The 18,959-nt window shown below is 35.1% G+C and overlaps 3 protein-coding genes across 3 annotated transcripts; 2 read left to right on the forward strand and 1 right to left on the reverse strand.

Annotated features, from left to right (window-relative positions):
* Window positions 1-648: 648 nt before the first annotated feature.
* Window positions 649-6,543, reverse strand: LOC107813755 (acyl-coenzyme A oxidase 4, peroxisomal). Its single transcript, XM_016639057.2, has 13 exons — window positions 6,404-6,543; window positions 5,312-5,416; window positions 4,929-5,035; window positions 4,658-4,735; window positions 4,457-4,580; window positions 4,130-4,203; window positions 3,981-4,040; window positions 3,739-3,848; window positions 3,355-3,514; window positions 2,296-2,372; window positions 1,346-1,517; window positions 1,176-1,268; window positions 649-1,015 (listed from the first exon to the last, which is right to left on the reverse strand). The coding sequence occupies exons 2-13, from the start codon at window positions 5,409-5,411 to the stop codon at window positions 884-886; spliced, it is 1,287 nt and encodes a 428-aa protein (XP_016494543.1). The 5' UTR covers window positions 5,412-5,416; window positions 6,404-6,543; the 3' UTR covers window positions 649-883.
* Window positions 6,544-8,987: 2,444 nt separating this feature from the next.
* Window positions 8,988-9,362, forward strand: LOC107791994 (uncharacterized). The gene has a single exon (XM_075247675.1). It carries the CDS (start codon window positions 8,988-8,990, stop codon window positions 9,360-9,362), a length of 375 nt encoding a protein of 124 aa, XP_075103776.1.
* Window positions 9,363-17,958: 8,596 nt separating this feature from the next.
* LOC142178342 (secreted RxLR effector protein 161-like) lies at window positions 17,959-18,672 on the forward strand. The gene has a single exon (XM_075247677.1). It carries the CDS (start codon window positions 17,959-17,961, stop codon window positions 18,670-18,672), a length of 714 nt encoding a protein of 237 aa, XP_075103778.1.
* Window positions 18,673-18,959: the final 287 nt, after the last annotated feature.

Consider the following 18,959-nt stretch of genomic DNA (forward strand, 5'->3'; position numbering starts at 1 on the left):
TAGTACACACACTATTTTAATTGTTTTTCAAGACAAACTAACCTCATGCTTTGTTATCAAAACATTTTATTACCAAAGTCCCATAAACTTGCTCCCTCTCCCTATCCTACAGTTTAATTTTAACAATTTAATTAAATGGAATTAAAATCCAAATCATTTATCTATTTAAATAATACTAGCTGTAGAATAGTTTAAAATAATTTGCACTAAAAAACGCAAACCGCTGCTAAACTATAAATAAAAGTGTTTCTTAAATGTTTGATCAACCAGAAAATTTCACTCTTTCAAAATTATTGTCATTGGGGAAAAATTCTTTTCAAAATAAGTAGATCCCTAAGTTTGGGCAAACAGATTTCAATTCGACTAAACGAACCCTTCCCTGATGTGCTACATTTTGATGTTAGCAGTATCATATTAAATTATAAACATTCTAGACAAGTGATTAGATCACTTGCTAATTAAAAAAAAAAAACTTGATCAAGTCAAAGTACTCTCCCCCCTTTCGCCCCTATTGACTTCAGATCCACTTCCACAAAGTTGTTCATTTCCCATATTCTCACATCTAAAAGACATTGACATATGTCATAATTCCTAGTAAACCCTATAAAAGCAAAGCAACAGACTGCATATATAAAGAAAGAAAGATTAGCAGCTAATTTCCAACATCAGATTTTCTTGAATAAAACAAAGTTGAATCATTTGATATGTTGCTATTATTACAATATATGTGGTATTCTAACTTCTTTGCCATTATTAACGTTAAAAGATCTCCAGGGAATTCAAATTCTTAAGCAGTTCTTTCTTTGGATAGAAGTATTCCAGAGTTACACTTTGCTAAAACAAAGCTTAATCCAACAGAATACTTCAGAGGGAAGGAAGATTTTCACAGGCGACTCTTTTGCCTTAATGGTGCAGGCTTGAAACTGGCAAGACCGGTAATTTCTCTGCCTGTTACCAACGTGTTGATATCGTAAGTACCTTCATATGTGTAGATGGGCTCCAAATCGCAAAATGCCTGCACGCCAAGATTGAAATGGAAACCATGAGAGCATAATAAAGTAAGCTGCAAGCATAAAATGAGATCTCTACATGATTTACGAGTGAAATTTCATAGCGCTAAATGTTCCATGATTTGTATCTAACAGGGCAGGGAGCATTGGATATTGTTCACAAACCTTTGCGACTAAAAAGTCAGCCAAGATTCCGTTGCCACCTAGTAATTCCCGTCCAAGAGAAACTGTCTCCCTCGCCCTCAAGGTAATCCATGACTGAAACAAACAATTTATTACTTTAGTCCTAAAGGGCATGTATCAAACATTTAATAATGTGAAGAAAGAGGTCTTACTTTCCCCAAACTTGCATGGCCAGGAGTCATTTTACCACTCTCGTACAGCTTGCAAAGCCGCCAACCAACAAGAATCATTGCCTGAATGTTGCCCAACATCTGAACCAATTTCTGTTGGTTGAGCTGGAAAGCAGCCAATGGAGCTCCAAACTGCTTCCTCTCCTTCAAGTACCTTGCAGTTTCACGGAGAATTTAGCCAACATGAAAGGCTGAAAAAGGGAAATCTAGAATAACATTGACAAAGGAGAGGGGATAATGGAAAGCTCATACAAGTTCTTACGGTGAGCGATATGGTTAAAAAGCTCATAGGAACTAACATCTATTTACTTTCACAGAGGGTCTTGCATCATTCTCATTGGTTAGTCTAAGAACTTCCACGTTATTAGACTTGTTGAAGACATATTAAGCAATTAAAAATGTTTTCCCTCTATCAGCTTAAGCTTTTAGATGAACGGTCACACACTTCGACATGGTATTAAAGCACAGGTCCTAGGTTGGACTCTCACCTCTATCTATTATCAAAAAGAATTTCCACGTGCTTGACTCATGAAAAAATCAAACCCGCACGTAAGGAGCGTGTTGAAGATACAATTAAGTAATTAAGACTGTGTTTCTCTATCATCTTAAGCTTTTAGATGGTCACACACTTTGATAAGACTGTCTCGGTTAAAGAACAATGAATATCAGTAAAGTTACATGACAAATCATCTGTTATACTGTGAGACTACAATATGCAATTGTCTGGAGAAAGGAGTCGATCAAAGGAATCTTGGATTGAGGAAGGCTAAGTACTTATTTTTCTACTACGGAACAACACAGAATACCAGTCTCAAAACTCAGCTTCCTTACCTTACTAAATAATAATTAGGTCAAAGTCCATGATCTGAAGCATGTCACAACAACTTCCATTTTATGATAAAACAAAAACTGATGAGCTTCTCTATTGTTACCTGTGACACATATCATAAACACCCATTGTAATGCCAATAGGCTGCCATGCAACCATGACACGTGATACCGCAAGCACCTGTTCAAGGAAAGAGAAAGATAGTGAAACAATAACCCAACTATCAGCTAGCTAAATCAATCACCAATATCAAACCAACGACATTAAAATAAACAATTATTGTAGACTAAAACGCATCAAAACAAAAGGATAACAAGATGTGAGCAAAATTGGAGAGTGGAGAAGAGCGATTTGGGTGGATGTGAGAAAGGCTAGGTAATCAGGTCTACCATATATTTGGTTGGTACTGGTTTGAGCATTACATTAGTATCTTCAGTATTTAGCAAGCCTAAATTAGATTTTGTAGCATCCATAAGACTCAGCATGTCTGCTTGATATAGTCTGTATTCGTAAAAACATTTTTATCAGGGTAAATTGGAGAAATCAAGTATTAGAGTTCAAGAATGTTCTTCTGTTCTATGTCGTAGAAAGTCAAAAAGGAATCACAAAGAAACTTGCCAGAAATATAAGGGGTGTTGCCTACAGATCAACCGCATCATGAGATGGCAAGAAGAGTCACTATACATAAAATGTAGTATGTTACCTGCTGTGGCTTTGTTAAGGTGCTATTTTAATCCCACTGTAAGAAGGAAATGCATGATTTTTTTATTTAAAAAAAATGATGAGATAATCCCTTAAAAATTTATTCCATTTCCCCTTCTAGTTCTGTTTTATGTTTCTTTTTATTTTTTCCCTCCTTTTTCCATAGGGGTAGGATGCACTCTGTTTGATAAGTAAGCAATGGAAACATTAACTAAATTGGAGACGTACAATATCATGTTTAGATGAAGATGAAAATCTATGCACATAATGAATATGTAGATAAGTTCATTAGATAGACCAAAGCTTGTGAGCCAATATAAAATCTCCCAAAAAAATTGTCTTTTGCTCGAAGCAAATTAGCAACAAAGCTGAGGTGCACTATTTGTCGCATGTACAACGTCTTTTGGCATGTATGATTGATTATCAACAGCAAATAAAGCACCCCGGCGATATTATGTACCTTGTTTGTATCCTGGAAAGAATTGACACCAGGTAGTCTATCCTCATCAGGGACAAAAACTTTCTTTAAGAGAATGTCTCCATTTTGAACCATCCGTAGTCCGATTTTGTTTTCTATTTTAGTAGCTTGCAATCCTGGAGCATCCTTATTTACTATGAAACTGAGACCAAGGCAAAAACCAATAGTGAGAAACAAACTAAGATGGTCAAGAGGGAGGATGAAAGGGAAGGTCTACGTTCATGTGAAGGGACAGAGAGAAATCCATAGCAAAAGTCATTTTATTCACATAACTACGATGCAGAGTCATATTCCACGAGATAATTCGTATGATCCTAAGTTACCAGCGCAACTAACATTATATAGAAACAGTATGTTGGTACTTACCCGTTTATCTGGTTTGTGGATGTATTTCTAGCAAAAATAACCAGTATATCTGCAAAAGTTGCATTTCCTATCCAACGCTTTTGCCCTTCAAGGATCCAACCTCCTTCAACCTATCATTTAGAATCAGGAAGATAACAGAATTTCCAAAAGAATATTTAGCAACCTTTTCCTAAATTAAAAAGAAAATCAAATTCAGAACAGCATAGAAATTGAAGATTGAATTTAAAATGCAGAATCTAGACCTTTCTCGCAGTTGTCCCTAAAGCACTTGCATCACTTCCATTGTCCGGCTCAGTTAGCCCCTAAGTTCAAAGAGACAGAGATTACAAACTTATGTTTGGTAACTGCAGATATAAATGCTGAAGAAAATACCATAACAAAAGTTTCTTACCCAACAAGCTATAGTGTTAAGTTCAGCCAATGACGGCAAGTACTTCTGCTTTTGCATTTCGGACCCACATAGCCCTATTCTTGACAAACCAACAAGGTATAATTAGTTCACCTCATATCGACATAAACCGTATATCTCAGAGATGTCTATTTCTTGAGTTAATAGTAATGGAATGATTCCATACTATAAAATAAAGAATATCTCCCGCCAAAAGATCAGTCGACTAATACCACTCTCTGGTAAATAGAGCTATACTTTCGACAAACAACGTGTCTACAAAGCAAAAAGGATACACAGCAGCAATTTTCAAACAATAACAAGACTTACCAATGGTGAGCATTGCTAAAGATGAATGCACCAAAATGAATGTAGAGCAGCTTGCATCAACTCTGGCAACTTCTGCTGCAGCAACGGCACTACCAGTAACTGAGAAACCTGGACAACCATACCCCTAAAACCACAAGTAAGTAGATTGCTCATTGACGCTCAAAGTGATAAGATATAAAAATTTGTCAATCTCTAAAGCACCTTGATAGTGCCGCCAGCAATGTGCAAGGCACCAAGTTTTGGAATGACTTCAAAAGGAAACTCTGCCTTCTCCCAGTACTGTTCAGAAACATTAAAAAGGGGTTCATTTTTAAGTGCATCTATAGCACTAAAAGATTTGCTCAGAAGATGTGAGACTTGAAGCATTAAGGATATATCTTTGTTTTCTACCCACAACATTAGCAATTACTGTAATAACGGAATCCAAAAAGATATTAGCACATCCAACAAATACAGAGAACAAAGGAAATACCTTCGTCATTATAGGAGCAACCTCTTTCTCCATGCATTCCCTCACTTTCATTCTAATGGCTTGCTCCTCAGGAGTTAACAGATCGTCAAACTGAAAATAGTCTGAAGCTGTAAACATCACAGTCAGCGCAATGACCCCGCAGAATAAGGAGGCAAAGATAGAAAGCAACAAAGTTTTTTCTTCTATCACATAAATTATTTTTAGAAATAGCACACCCATAAAAAACTAGTAGAAGTACAATCTGGCCAAAATAGGAGACTTTATTACATACAAATAAGCACATCAAGCAATTTATTACATTCTTGAAAAGAGTGGAGACTTTGTATATTCAAGTGATAAACAGAGTAAGTAAATATATAAATAGAATCAGGTTTCGATCTTACTGCATGTAGGAAAGTTGGAGGCTGGAGTTGCTTGAGGAAATGCAACAGAAACATCCAATGCTGGCATATCAAAATAGGAGCTTTTTGCCTCTTTCTGCATTTTCGCTGCATCGTGATCAATGTTAGTCCTCAATCAAATGACTCATAGGAGAACTACGTACATACAAAACCAAACACTCATAAAAATAAAAAGAACTCTTTGCCTAGTACACTTCGTCCTTTGTAATATACTCCATCCATTTCAGTTTATGTGACACTATTTCCGTATTTAAACTGTTCCAAAAAGAATGACATATTTTTATATTTGTAAATAATTAACCTTAAACTTCTCATACCATTACTGAGAAACTTTTTAGCCACACAAATGTTATGCCAAGTTTAAGCCTATAAGTTTCATAAGTTTTATAGCCACACAAATATTATGACATATTTAAGGTGACGAGTTTCAAAGGTCTTCCTTTCTTTCTTAAACTCCATGTCGGTCAAACTATGTCACATAAATTGAAACGGAGGGAGTAATTCCTTAACAAACGAGTCAAAGCCGGACTAAATAAGGGATTCCCTTATTGATTTGTAAAGGTATAGTTTATTTAATAGGGAAAAACTACACCTAGTAGTCTAACTAAATCAGCCTCAACTCATAAGCTAAAAACAAATGAGGAGGAGATCAAACATGTACAGTCTAAATATATTAAAATTCAAATACTTAATGGCCAATTTTCCAGATTCTACAAATTCCTCAGTTTTATTCACCATTCAAAGATTAAAAGTGTAGCCCAATTAACTAGGAAAATAATATCCCCCTTCCCCCACAAAGAAATTTTCAAAGTTTAAATCTTGAACCTTTTTCTTAGCTATTCTATTTCCGAAACAAATCATAAAGGAAACCAAAAATTAATTTTTATATATTTATGTTTATCTGATCCAATCTGAATGCAACTCAGAAGCAACTAACTAAAAATTTCAAAAGAAAAAGATACACCATTGAAATCTAACAAATTACTATTAATGCGTAAATAGTAACATAGTGATTGAGTTAAAGAATAAATTAAAGAAAAATCCTCAAAAATTCAGAAGAAGAAAAAACTGCACCTTGATATTTGGATGATGAAACTTTGACGGAGTAAAGCAGATTAAGATGCAGTCAGCTGTTGAAGAAACGAACAAGAAGAAGCAGTAGAAGATATGAAACTAAAATTGATTAGAGTGGCACGTAGTTCTAGGTGGATTTAAATGCACGTCAGAAACAAGAATACGTCCAGTGCCAAATCACTCTTTTTCTTTTTTTTCGTTTTTTCCTATAAAGTATCCGCTCTTTTTCTTTATATGGAAAAAAGTACTCATCCAATAAAATAAATTTTTTGTTATACTCATATTATTTATTTAGTACTTATTTTAAATTATTTTTTTAAATTTAATAAAATATACATCAATTACTATAAATATTATAATAAATTATATATTTAATTTTTTTTTTTAAGGAGTGTGAAAAATTAAAATGTGACACGTAAAAGTGAACGGAGCGAATACAAGTGTACAACTAATAAGAAATTTAATTATACATAGCGCATGACGTACAACATGTTGTTGCCTTGTGGGCTGTGGATAATAATGACAGAGACCATATCCGTCCACTTTGGATAATACTCTATAAGATTTTAGTAAGTTTTGGTGGCCCAATAAATTTAAGACCCATAATTAATATTTAATTAATGAACAAATCTCATCCGTCCGATCGGTTACTTGATGACGTATCGAATTAAATGAGATCCTCTATAAATTGGCCCTCTGCACACCCATTAGAGTTACCGTATTTTATTTTCTCTCTTCCATCACTAAAGTCAGCGATAACGAAAGGTAGGGCAAGAGGTGTTGACAATACTGGGCCACTTGACAACAGCTAAGAGAATTAACTATTGGGCCTCATTGTTTCATATTTAGTTTGGGGCCTTTATGTATACCTAGCCCATTTTTATTTAGTCATTCACTTTCATATATACACGAACATTCTGGACAGAACATAAGAATAAGAAATTGATTTCTCTTCTCAGATATTTTTACTCTTCTCTTTTTCTCTCTTTTCTCATTATTAGGGTTTCAATTCCAAATCAAATCTTCCGATTACACTAAGAATCGATGAATTAACAAGAGACGAGAAACCAATTTGAATTAGCGCTTCCGCTTCACGATGATGGCTTACGATTCAGGTATGTTTTCTGTACGATTTTGTGTCAGATTATCATGTTCAAGATCCTGGTATGCAATTAAAGTTTATGCTAATATGTGGTATCATGAGCCTGGAAGTAGAACTGATAATCTTCTTCTATGAAAATATTTATTGTCTCTTCCGCTTCAGAAAATTGAGCCTTAAGTTTTCTGAAACCCAACATAACTAGATTTGAATTTCTAGTAGATCTATAAAATTGATATTCAATCTCGAAAGCAAGCCTTATTATGTTTGGTATAAATAAGTTATAATGGGCAAAATATAATCAAGTGGGATGGCAGCATGAATCATCTGCCATGTTAGTTAAGTCCAAAAACATTATTAAAGCCGGGAACAGAAAGATTGTGAGGGTCTTACTAAATTAGGTTGGTGTTCGTCCCCATTAGCTCTATGCATCAATTAAAATTAACAATTTTTACTGGTTTCATTATGTTTAACTTGAAACTAAAATTGTTCAATTATGTTTGCCTTAGAATCATTTTTTAGGTTAACAGTCTCTATTATTTAATACTATTATTTATTCTAATAATAGTAAATGCCACACCATGATTATTTGTTACAGTTTATTGATTTAACTTATTTAAGTACTGATTTTTGTGTAAGAATATGACAAAAGTATTTCTCTATACTTGAATAGATTTTTGTATTATATAAATTGTGATATTAGAAGTTACGATTATAATGATGTGCAAGAATTCGATGATTCAGGAGTAACGTTAATGATGCCTTAATGTCATAAGTTGATTTGAAATTAGTTATTTATTTTTTAGGCCGTATAGTAATCTGTTATGGATTATTAGGTTGGTGAAACTATTTATTGTTTATTTTATGTATGTGATTAATGTGTATATAGTTTGTTAGTCATCAAAGTGACCAAACTAGATTGTTTAAAATATTCACATGCATAAAATCTTATGATCTCTATTTTGTGTGTGCACTTATGTTATATAATTTGTTAGTCACCAAAGTGGCCAAACTAGTTTGTTTATGAAAATATGCATACATAAAATTATAATTTATCCATGAAATTAATGAAATGCCTATAATTAAAAATTAGTGGATAAATTAATTTTCACTATTGCTAGAACTTAAGGATTTACCCAAAGACTAAATGGCATTTAAATTATGATAGTGTGTCGTAGTATTTACCCAAAGGAGAATTGCGATATGCTTTAACTGTTTTGTTGAATTCATATTGATTTGTGAGCATGTATTATCTATTTTGCAGCTATTCCTTTTCATTCGCTTGCTTCGTTTGTTACTGTGTTCAACGGATTGAACTTCTCTGAATGGCGTGAACATATCCAATTCCACTTAGGTGTGATGGATCTTGACTTGGCTCTGCTGAATGATAAACCCGCTGTCATTACTGATTCGAGCAGTGCGGATGAGAAGTCTTTCCATAAAGCATGGGAATGCTCTAATAGGCTAAGACTTATGTTTATGTGAATGAATATTGCCAACAACATTAAGCGTACTATTCCACAAACAGAAAGTGCCAGGGAATACCTGAAGTTTGTGGAAAAACATTTTCGTTCTGCAGATAATTCTCTCGTTGGTACACTAATGGCTGAACTCACGACCATGAAGTTTGATGGGTCGCGTAGTATGCAAAACCATATCATCGAGATGACTAACATTGTAGCAAGACTTCAGACCTTGGGGATGAAAGTGGATGATTCCTTCTTGGTTCAGTTTATTCTAAACTCGTTACCTCGTGAGTATGGATCTTTTCAAATTAACTATAACACTATTAAGGATAAGTGGAATGTTAATGAATTGTCCAGTATGCTTACTCAAGAGGAGTCAAGACTTAAGAAATAAGGGAGTCATTCAATTAACCTCATGGGTCAAGGAGCTGGTAAAGGACTTAAAGTGAAGCCCAACAAATTCAAGAAGAAGAAAGCACCTGCTAAAGCTTCACAGGATGCTAAGAAGGAACATAAGGCAGATACGTGTCATTTCTGTAACAAGGAAGGACACTATCAGAAGATTGCTTGAAACGCAAAGCTTGGTTCGGAAAAAAAGGTACAATTAGTGCTTTTGTATGTTTCGAATCAAATTTAATAGAAGTTCCTAATAATACTTAGTGACTTGATTCTGGTGCAACTGCTCATATATCTACTACGTTGCAGGGATTCCTTACGATCCAAACTACAAATCCAAATAAGGATTTCTTGTTCATGAGAAATCATATGAAGGCTCCAATTAAAGGCATATGGACTTATCATTTAATCATGGAGACTGGACGTCACCTTGATCTATTACAGACTTTGTATGTACCTTCAATTTCTAGGAATTTGATTTCTCTTTCAAGACTTGATGTTTCTAGATTTGATTTAAACTTTGGAAATGGATGTTTTAATTTATATAAGAATGCTATTTTTTATGGTTCTGATTTTCTTAGTGATGGTTTATATAAATTGAAACTCGATATTGATTTTTCTGAATCCCTTCTTAATGTTCAACATAATATTGAAATTAAACATAGTTCACTAGATGACAGTTCTGCTTACTTGTGGCATAGACGTTTGGGTCATATATCCAAAGAAAGGTTAGAAAGATTAGTAAAGAATAAGATTCTTCCGAATCTAAATTTTATTGATCTTACTATATGTTTGGATTGCATTATGGGAAAGCAAACCAATCATAGTAAGAAAGGTGCCACAAGAAGCACCTAGCTTCTTGAAATAATACACACCGATATTTGTGGACCCTTTGATGTTCCATCTTTTGGTGGAGAGAAATATTTTATCACTTTTATCGATGATTTTTCACGTTATGGATACATATATTTGCTGAAAGAAAAATCTCAAGCAACAGATGCTCTCAAGGTGTTTGTTAATGAGGTTGAAAGGCAATTAGATAAAAAGGTGAAAATTATTAGGTCAGATAGAGGTGGTGAATATTATAGAAAATATAATGAATCGGGACAATGTCCAGGTCCATTTGCAAAGTTCCTCGAGGAACATGGCATATGTGCACAGTATACTATGCAAGGAACACCTCAACAAAATAGTGTTGCAGAAAGGCGTAATCGAACACTTATGGATATGGTTAGGAGCATGATGAGTAATTCTTCATTACCCAAATCATTGTGGATGTATGCTCTTAAAACCGCTGTATATTTATTAAACAGGTTCCTAGTAAGGCAGTTCCAAAGACCCCTTTGAACTGTGGACATGAAGAAAACCTAGTTTAAAGTACCTGCATGTTTGGGATTGCCCAGCGGAAGCTAGAGTTTATACTCCACAAGAAAAGAAATTAGATTCTCGAACAGTAAGTGGTTACTTTATTGGTTACCCAGAGAAATCTAAAGGGTATGTGTTTTACTGTCCAAACCATAGTTCGAGAATTATTGAAACCGGTAATGCAAGATTCATTGAGAATGATAAAGTTAGTGGGAGTGTTGAAAAGCAAAGTGGGGAAATAAAAGAGGTGAGGGTCAATATTCTATTACCCACGAATGTGCCTACTTCCACACAAATATCAAATATTATTCCAGTTGTTGAAGAACACTTTGACAACACCGAGCAACATTTGGATGAAACACTTCTTGAAGAAACCGACTCACAAATATCTGACATAAATGAACCACAATAAATACCATTAAGAAAATCTCAAAGAATTAGAAAATCGGCTATTTCGGATGATTACGTGGTTTGTTTGCAAGAGTCAGATTTTGACATTCGTCTTAATAAGGATCCGGCTTCATTTTCACAAGCCATAAAAAGTAATGAATTTGACAAATGGATTGATGCCATGAAGGAAGAGCTAAAATCCATGGAATACAATAAAGTCTGGGATCTCGTTGAATTGCCAGAAAGTTCTAAAAGAATCGGGTGTAGATGGGTCTTTAAGACCAAACATGATTCAAATGGAAATATTTAACGATACAAAGCTAGACTTGTTGCAAAGGGTTATACTCAAAAAGGAGGCATTGATTATAAAGAGACCTTTTCACCGGTCTCAAAGAAAGACTCGTTAAGAATTATTATGGATTTGGTGGCTCATTATGATTTAGAGTTACACCAAATAGATGTGAAAACTGCCTTTCTTAATGGAGACCTCGAGGAGGAAGTTTATATGGACCAACCAGAGGGTTTCAAAACTAAAAAAAAATGTCAAATGGTGTGTAAACTGAAGAAGTCAATATATGGACTTAAACAAGCCTCACGACAATGGTATATAAATTTTAATGATACCATAACATCTTTTGGATTTGTGAAAAATACCGTTGATGGGTGTATATACCAAAAGATCAATGGGAGCAAGTTTATTTTTTTAGTCCTATATGTTGATGATATTCTACTTGCTGCTAATGATTTAGGCATATTGCGTGAGACTAAAAATTTTCTCTCTAAGAATTTTGAAATAAAAGATATGGTTGGGGCATCCTATGTGATAGGAATAGAAATATTCTGTGATAGATCACAAAGATTATTGGGATTGCCTCAGAAAGGCTATATCGAAAGAATTCTAGAGAGATCTAATATGAATAATTGTTCGGCAGGAATTGTTCCAATTCAAAAATGGGACAAATTTAGTCTCATACAATGCCCTAAGAATGATGTAGAACAAAAGGAAATGGAATCAATTCCTTACTTTTCAATTGTTGGTAGTCTGATGTATGCTCAGACTTGCACAAGACCGGATATTAGTTTTGCGATCGGAATGCTAGGAAGATATCAGAGTAACCCAGAAATTGATCATTGGAAAGCTACAAAGAAAGTTTTGAGGTACCTAAAAGGAACGAAGGATTACATGCTCATGTATAGGAGATCCAAGCATTTGGAAGTTGTTGGATACTCGGATTCAGATTTCGCTGGATGTGTTGACACTAGAAAATCCACGTTTGGTTATTTGTTCCAATTAGCTGAAGGAGCAACATCGTGGAAGAGTGCCAAACAGTTTTTCATTGCTACATCTACGATGGAAGCAGAATTTGTGGCATGTTTTGAAGCCATAATTCATGCATTATGGCTGCGAAACTTTATTTCAGGACTTGGGGTTGTTGACACCATTACCAAGCCGCTGAAAATTTACTGTGATAATTCTGCAGCAGTATTCTTCTCGAAGAATGATAAGTACTCCAAAGGTGCCAAGCATATGGAATTAAAGTACTTTACCGTCAAGGAGGAAGTTCAGAAACAAAGAGTGTCACTTGAGCATATTAGAACTGATCTCAAGATTATAGATCCGTCTTAATAAGGATCCGGTTTCATTTTCACAAGCCATAGAAAGTAATGAATTTGACAAATGGATTGATGCCATGAAGGAAGAGCTAAAATCCATGGAATACAATAAAGTCTGGGATCTCGTTGAATTGCCAGAAAGTTCTAAAAGAATCGGGTGTAGATGGGTCTTTAAGACCAAACATGATTCAAATGGCAATATTTAACAATACAAAGCTAGACTTGTTGCAAAGGGTTTTACTCAAAAAGGAGGCATTGATTATAAAGAGACCTTTTCACCGGTCTCAAAGAAAGACTCGTTAAGAATTATTATGGATTTGGTGGCTCATTATGATTTAGAGTTATACCAAATAGACGTGAAAACTGCCTTTCTTAATGGAGACATCGAGGAGAAAGTTTATATGGACCAACCAGAGGGTTTCAAAACTAAAGGAAAAGGTCAAATGGTGTGTAAACTGAAGAAGTCAATATATGGACTTAAACAAGCCTCACGACAATGGTATATAAAGTTTAATGATACCATAACATCTTTTGGATTTGTGAAAAATACTGTTGATGGGTGTATATACCAAAGGATCAATGGGAGCAAGTTTATTTTTTTAGTCCTATATGTTGATGATATTCTACTTGCTCCTAATGATTTAGGCATATTGCGTGAGACTAAAGATTTTCTCTCTAAGAATTTTGAAATGAAAGATATGGTTGGGGCATCCTATGTGATAGGAATAGAAATATTCCGTGATAGATCACAAAGATTATTGGGATTGCCTCAGAAAGGCTATATCGAAAGAATTCTAGAGAGATCTAATATGAATAATTGTTCGGCAGGAATTGTTCCAATTCAAAAATGGGACAAATTTCGTCTCATGCAATGCCCTAAGAATGATGTAGAACAAAAGGAAATGGAATCAATTCCTTACTTTTCAATTGTTGGTAGTCTGATGTATGCTCAGACTTGCACAAGACCGGATATTAGTTTTGCGATCGGAATGCTAGGAAGATATCAAAGTAACCCAGAAATTGATCATTGGAAAGCTACAAAGAAAGTTTTGAGGTACCTAAAAGGAACGAAGGATTACATGCTCATGTATAGGAGATCCAAGCATTTGGAAGTTGTTGGATACTCGGATTCAGATTTCGCTGGATGTGTTGACACTAGAAAATCCACGTTTGGTTATTTGTTCCAATTAGCTGAAGGAGCAACATCGTGGAAGAGTGCCAAACAGTTTGTCATTGCTACATCTACGATGGAAGCAGAATTTGTGGCATGTTTTGAAGCCACAATTCATGCATTATGGCTGCGAAACTTTATTTCAGGACTTGGGGTTGTTGACACCATTACCAAGCCGCTGAAAATTTACTGTGATAATTCTGGAGCAGTATTCTTCTCCAAGAATGATAAGTACTCCAAAGGTGCCAAGCATATGGAATTAAAGTACTTTACCATCAAGGAGGAAGTTCAGAAACAAAGAGTGTCACTTGAGCATATTAGAACTGATCTCATGATTACAGATCCATCTTAATAAGGATCCGATTTCATTTTCACAAGCCATAGAAAGTAATGAATTTGACAAATGGATTGATGCCATGAAGGAAGAGCTAAAATCCATGGAATACAATAAAGTCTGGGATCTCCTTGAATTGCCAGAAAGTTCTAAAAGAATCGGGTGTAGACGGGTCTTTAAGACCAAACATGATTCAAACCAGAGGAATTATTATGGATTTCGTGGCTCATTATGATTTAGAGTTACACCAAATAGATGTGAAAACTGCCTTTCTTAATGGAGACCTCGAGGAGGAAGTTTATATGGACCAACCAGAGGGTTTCAAAACTAAAGGAAAAGGTCAAATGGTGTGTAAACTGAAGAAGTCAATATATGGACTTAAACAAGCCTCACGACAAAGGTATATAAAGTTTAATGATACCATAACATTTTTTGGATTTGTGAAAAATACTGTTGATGGGTATATATACCAAAAGATCAATGGGAGCAAGTTTATTTTTTTAGTCCTATATGTTGATGATATTCTACTTGCTCCTAATGATTTAGGCATATTGCGTGAGACTAAAGATTTTCTCTCTAAGAATTTTGAAATGAAAGATATGGTTGGGGCATCCTATGTGATAGGAATAGAAATATTGATCACAAAGATTATTGGGATTGCCTCAGAAAGGCTATATCGAAAGAATTCTAGAGAGATCTAATATGAATAATTGTTCGGCAGGAATTATTCCAATTCAAAAATGGGACAAATTTAGTCTCATGCAATGCCCTAAGTGATGTAGAACAAAAGGAAATGGAATCAATTCCTTACTTTTCAATTGTTGGTAGTTTGATGTATGCTCAGACTTGCACAAGACCGGATATTAGTTTTGCGATCGGAATGCTAGGAAGATATCAGAGTAACCCAGAAATTGATCATTGGAAAGCTACAAAGAAAGTTTTGTGGTACCTATAAGGAACGAAGGATTACATGCTCATGTATAGGAGATCCAAGCATTTGGAAGTTGTTGGATACTCGGATTCAGATTTTGCTGGATGTATTGACACTAGAAAATCCACGTTTGGTTATTTGTTCCAATTAGCTGAAGGAGCAACATCGTGGAAGAGTGCCAAACAGTTTGTCATTGCTACATCTACGAAGGAAGCAGAATTTGTGGCATGTTTTGAAGCCACAATTCATGCATTATGGCTGCGAAACTTTATTTCAGGACTTGGGGTTGTTGACACCATTACCAAACCGCTGAAAATTTACTGTGATAATTCTGCAGCAGTATTCTTCTCCAAGAATGATAAGTACTCCAAAGGTGCCAAGCATATGAAATTAAAGTACTTTACCGTCAAGGAGGAAGTTCAGAAACAAAGAGTGTCACTTGAGCATATTAGAACTGATCTCATGATTACAGATCCGTCTTAATAAGGATCCGGTTTCATTTTCACAAGCCATAGAAAGTAATGAATTTGACAAATGGATTGATGCCATGAAGGAAGAGCTAAAATCCATGGAATACAATAAAGTCTGGGATCTCGTTGAATTGCCAGAAAGTTCTAAAAGAATCGGGTGTAGATGGGTCTTTAAGACCAAACATGATTCAAATGACAATATTTAACGATACAAAGCTAGACTTGTTGCAAAGGATTATACTCAAAAAGGAGGCATTGATTATAAAGAGACCTTTTCACCGGTCTCAAAGAAAGACTCGTTAAGAATTATTATGGATTTGGTGGCTCATTATGATTTAGAGTTACACCAAATAGATGTGAAAACTGCCTTTCTTAATGGAGACCTCGAGGAGGAAGTTTATATGGACCAACCAGAGGGTTTCAAAACTAAAGGAAAAGGTCAAATGGTGTGTAAACTGAAGAAGTTAATATATGGACTTAAACAAGCCTCACGACAATAGTATATAAAGTTTAATGATACCATAACATCTTTTGGATTTGTGAAAAATACCGTTGATGGGTGTATATACCAAAAGATCAATGGGAGCAAGTTTATTTTTATAGTCCTATATGTTGATGATATTCTACTTGCTGCTAATGATTTAGGCATATTGCGTGAGACTAAAGATTTTCTCTCTAAGAATTTTGAAATGAAAGATATGGTTGGGGCATCCTATGTGATAGGAATAGAAATATTCCGTGATAGATCACAAAGATTATTGGGATTGCCTCAGAAAGGCTATATCGAAAGAATTCTAGAGAGATCTAATATGAATAATTGTTCGGCAGGAATTGTTCCAATTCAAAAATGGGACAAATTTAGTCTCATGCAATGCCCTAAGAATGATGTAGAACAAAAGGAAATGGAATCAATTCCTTACTTTTCAATTGTTGGTAGTCTGATGTATGCTCAGACTTGCACAAGATCGGATATTAGTTTTGAGATCGGAATGCTAGAAAGATATCAGAGTAACCCAGAAATTGATCATTGGAAAGCTACAAAGAAGGTTTTGAGGTACCTAAAAGTAACGAAGGATTACATGCTCATGTATAGGAGATCCAAGCATTTGGAAGTTGTTGGATACTCGGATTCAGATTTCGCTGGATGTATTGACACTAGAAAATCCACGTTTGGTTATTTGTTCCAATTAGCTGAAGGAGCAACATCGTGGAAGAGTGCCAAACAGTTTGTCATTGCTACATCTACGATGGAAGCAGAATTTGTGGCATGTTTTGAAGCCACAATTCATACATTATGGCTGCGAAACTTTATTTCAGGACTTAGGGTTGTTGACACCATTACCAAGCCGCTGAAAATTTACTGTGATAATTCTGCAGCAATATTCTTCTCCAAGAATGATAAGTACTCCAAAGGTGCCAAGCATATGGAATTAAAGTACTTTACCGTTAAGGAAGAAGTTCAGAAACAAAGAGTGTCACTTGAGCATATTATAACTGATCTCATGATTACAGATCCGTCTTAATAAGGATCCGATTTCATTTTTACAAGCCATAGAAAGTAATGAATTTGACAAATGGATTGATGCCATGAAGGAAGAGCTAAAATCCATGGAATACAATAAAGTCTGGGATCTCGTTGAATTGCCAGAAAGTTCTAAAAGAATCGGGTGTAGATGGGTCTTTAAGACCAAACATGATTCAAATGGCAATATTTAACGATACAAAGCTAGACTTGTTGCAAAGGGTTATACTCAAAAAGGAGGCATTGATTATAAAGAGACCTTTTCACCGGTCTCAAAGAAAGACTCGTTAAGAATTATTATGGATTTGGTGGCTCATTATGATTTAGAGTTACACCAAATAGATGTGAAAACTGCCTTTCTTAATGGAGACCTCGAGGATGAAGTTTATATGGACCAACCAGAGGGTTTCAAAACTAAAGGAAAAGGTCAAATGGTGTGTAAACTGAAGAAGTCAATATATGGACTTAAACAAGCCTCACGACAATGGTATATAAAGTTTAATGATACCATAATATTTTTTGGATTTGTGAAAAATACCGTTGATGGGTGTATATACCAAAAGATCAATGGGAGCAAGTTTATTTTTTTAGTCCTATATGTTGATGATATTCTACTTGCTGCTAATGATTTAGGCATATTGCGTGAGACTAAAGATTTTCTCTCTAAGAATTTTGAAATGAAAGATATGGTTGGGGCATCCTATGTGATAGGAATAGAAATATTCCGTGATAGATAACAAAGATTGTTGGGATTGCCTCAGAAAGGCTATATCGAAAGAATTCTAGAGAGATCTAATATGAATAATTGTTCGGCAGGAATTGTTCCAATTCAAAAATGGGACAAATTTAGTATCATGCAATGCCCTAAGAATGATGTAGAACAAAAGGAAATGGAATCAATTCCTTACTTTTCAATTGTTGGTAGTCTGATGTATGCTCAGACTTGCACAAGACCGGATATTAGTTTTGCGATCGGAATGCTAGGAAGATATCAGAGTAACCCAGAAATTGATCATTGGAAAGCTACAAAGAAAGTTTTGAGGTACCTAAAAGGAACCAAGGATTACATGCTCATGTATAGGAGATCCAAGCATTTGGAAGTTGTTGGATACTCGGATTCAGATTTCGCTGGATGTATTGACACTAGAAAATCCACGTTTGGTTATTTGTTCCAATTAGCTGAAGGAGCAACATCGTGGAAGAGTGCCAAATGGTTTGTCATTGCTACATCTACGATGGAAGCAGAATTTGTGGCATGTTTTGAAGCCACAATTCATGCATTATGGCTGCAAAACTTTATTTCAGGACTTGGGGTTGTTGACACCATTACCAAGCCGCTGAAAATTTACTGTGATAATTCTGGAGCAGTATTCTTCTCCAAGAATGATAAGTACTCCAAAGGTACCAAGCATATGGAATTAAAGTACTTTACCGTCAAGGAGGAAGTTCAGAAACAAAGAGTGTCACTTGAGCATATTAGAACTGATCTCATGATTACAGATCCGTCTTAATAAGGATCCGGTTTCATTTTCACAAGCCATAGAAAGTAATGAATTTGACAAATGGATTGATGCCATGAAGGAAGAGCTAAAATCCATGGAATACAATAAAGTCTGGGATCTCGTTGAATTGCCAGAAAGTTCTAAAAGAATCGGGTGTAGATGGGTCTTTAAGACCAAACATGATTCAAATGACAATATTTAACGATACAAAGCTAGACTTGTTGCAAAGGGTTATACTCAAAAAGGAGGCATTGATTATAAAGAGACCTTTTCACCGGTCTTAAAGAAAGACTCGT

The sequence above is a fragment of the Nicotiana tabacum genome, chromosome 24 (assembly GCF_000715075.1).
Source record: "Nicotiana tabacum cultivar K326 chromosome 24, ASM71507v2, whole genome shotgun sequence".
NCBI lineage: Eukaryota > Viridiplantae > Streptophyta > Magnoliopsida > Solanales > Solanaceae > Nicotiana > Nicotiana tabacum.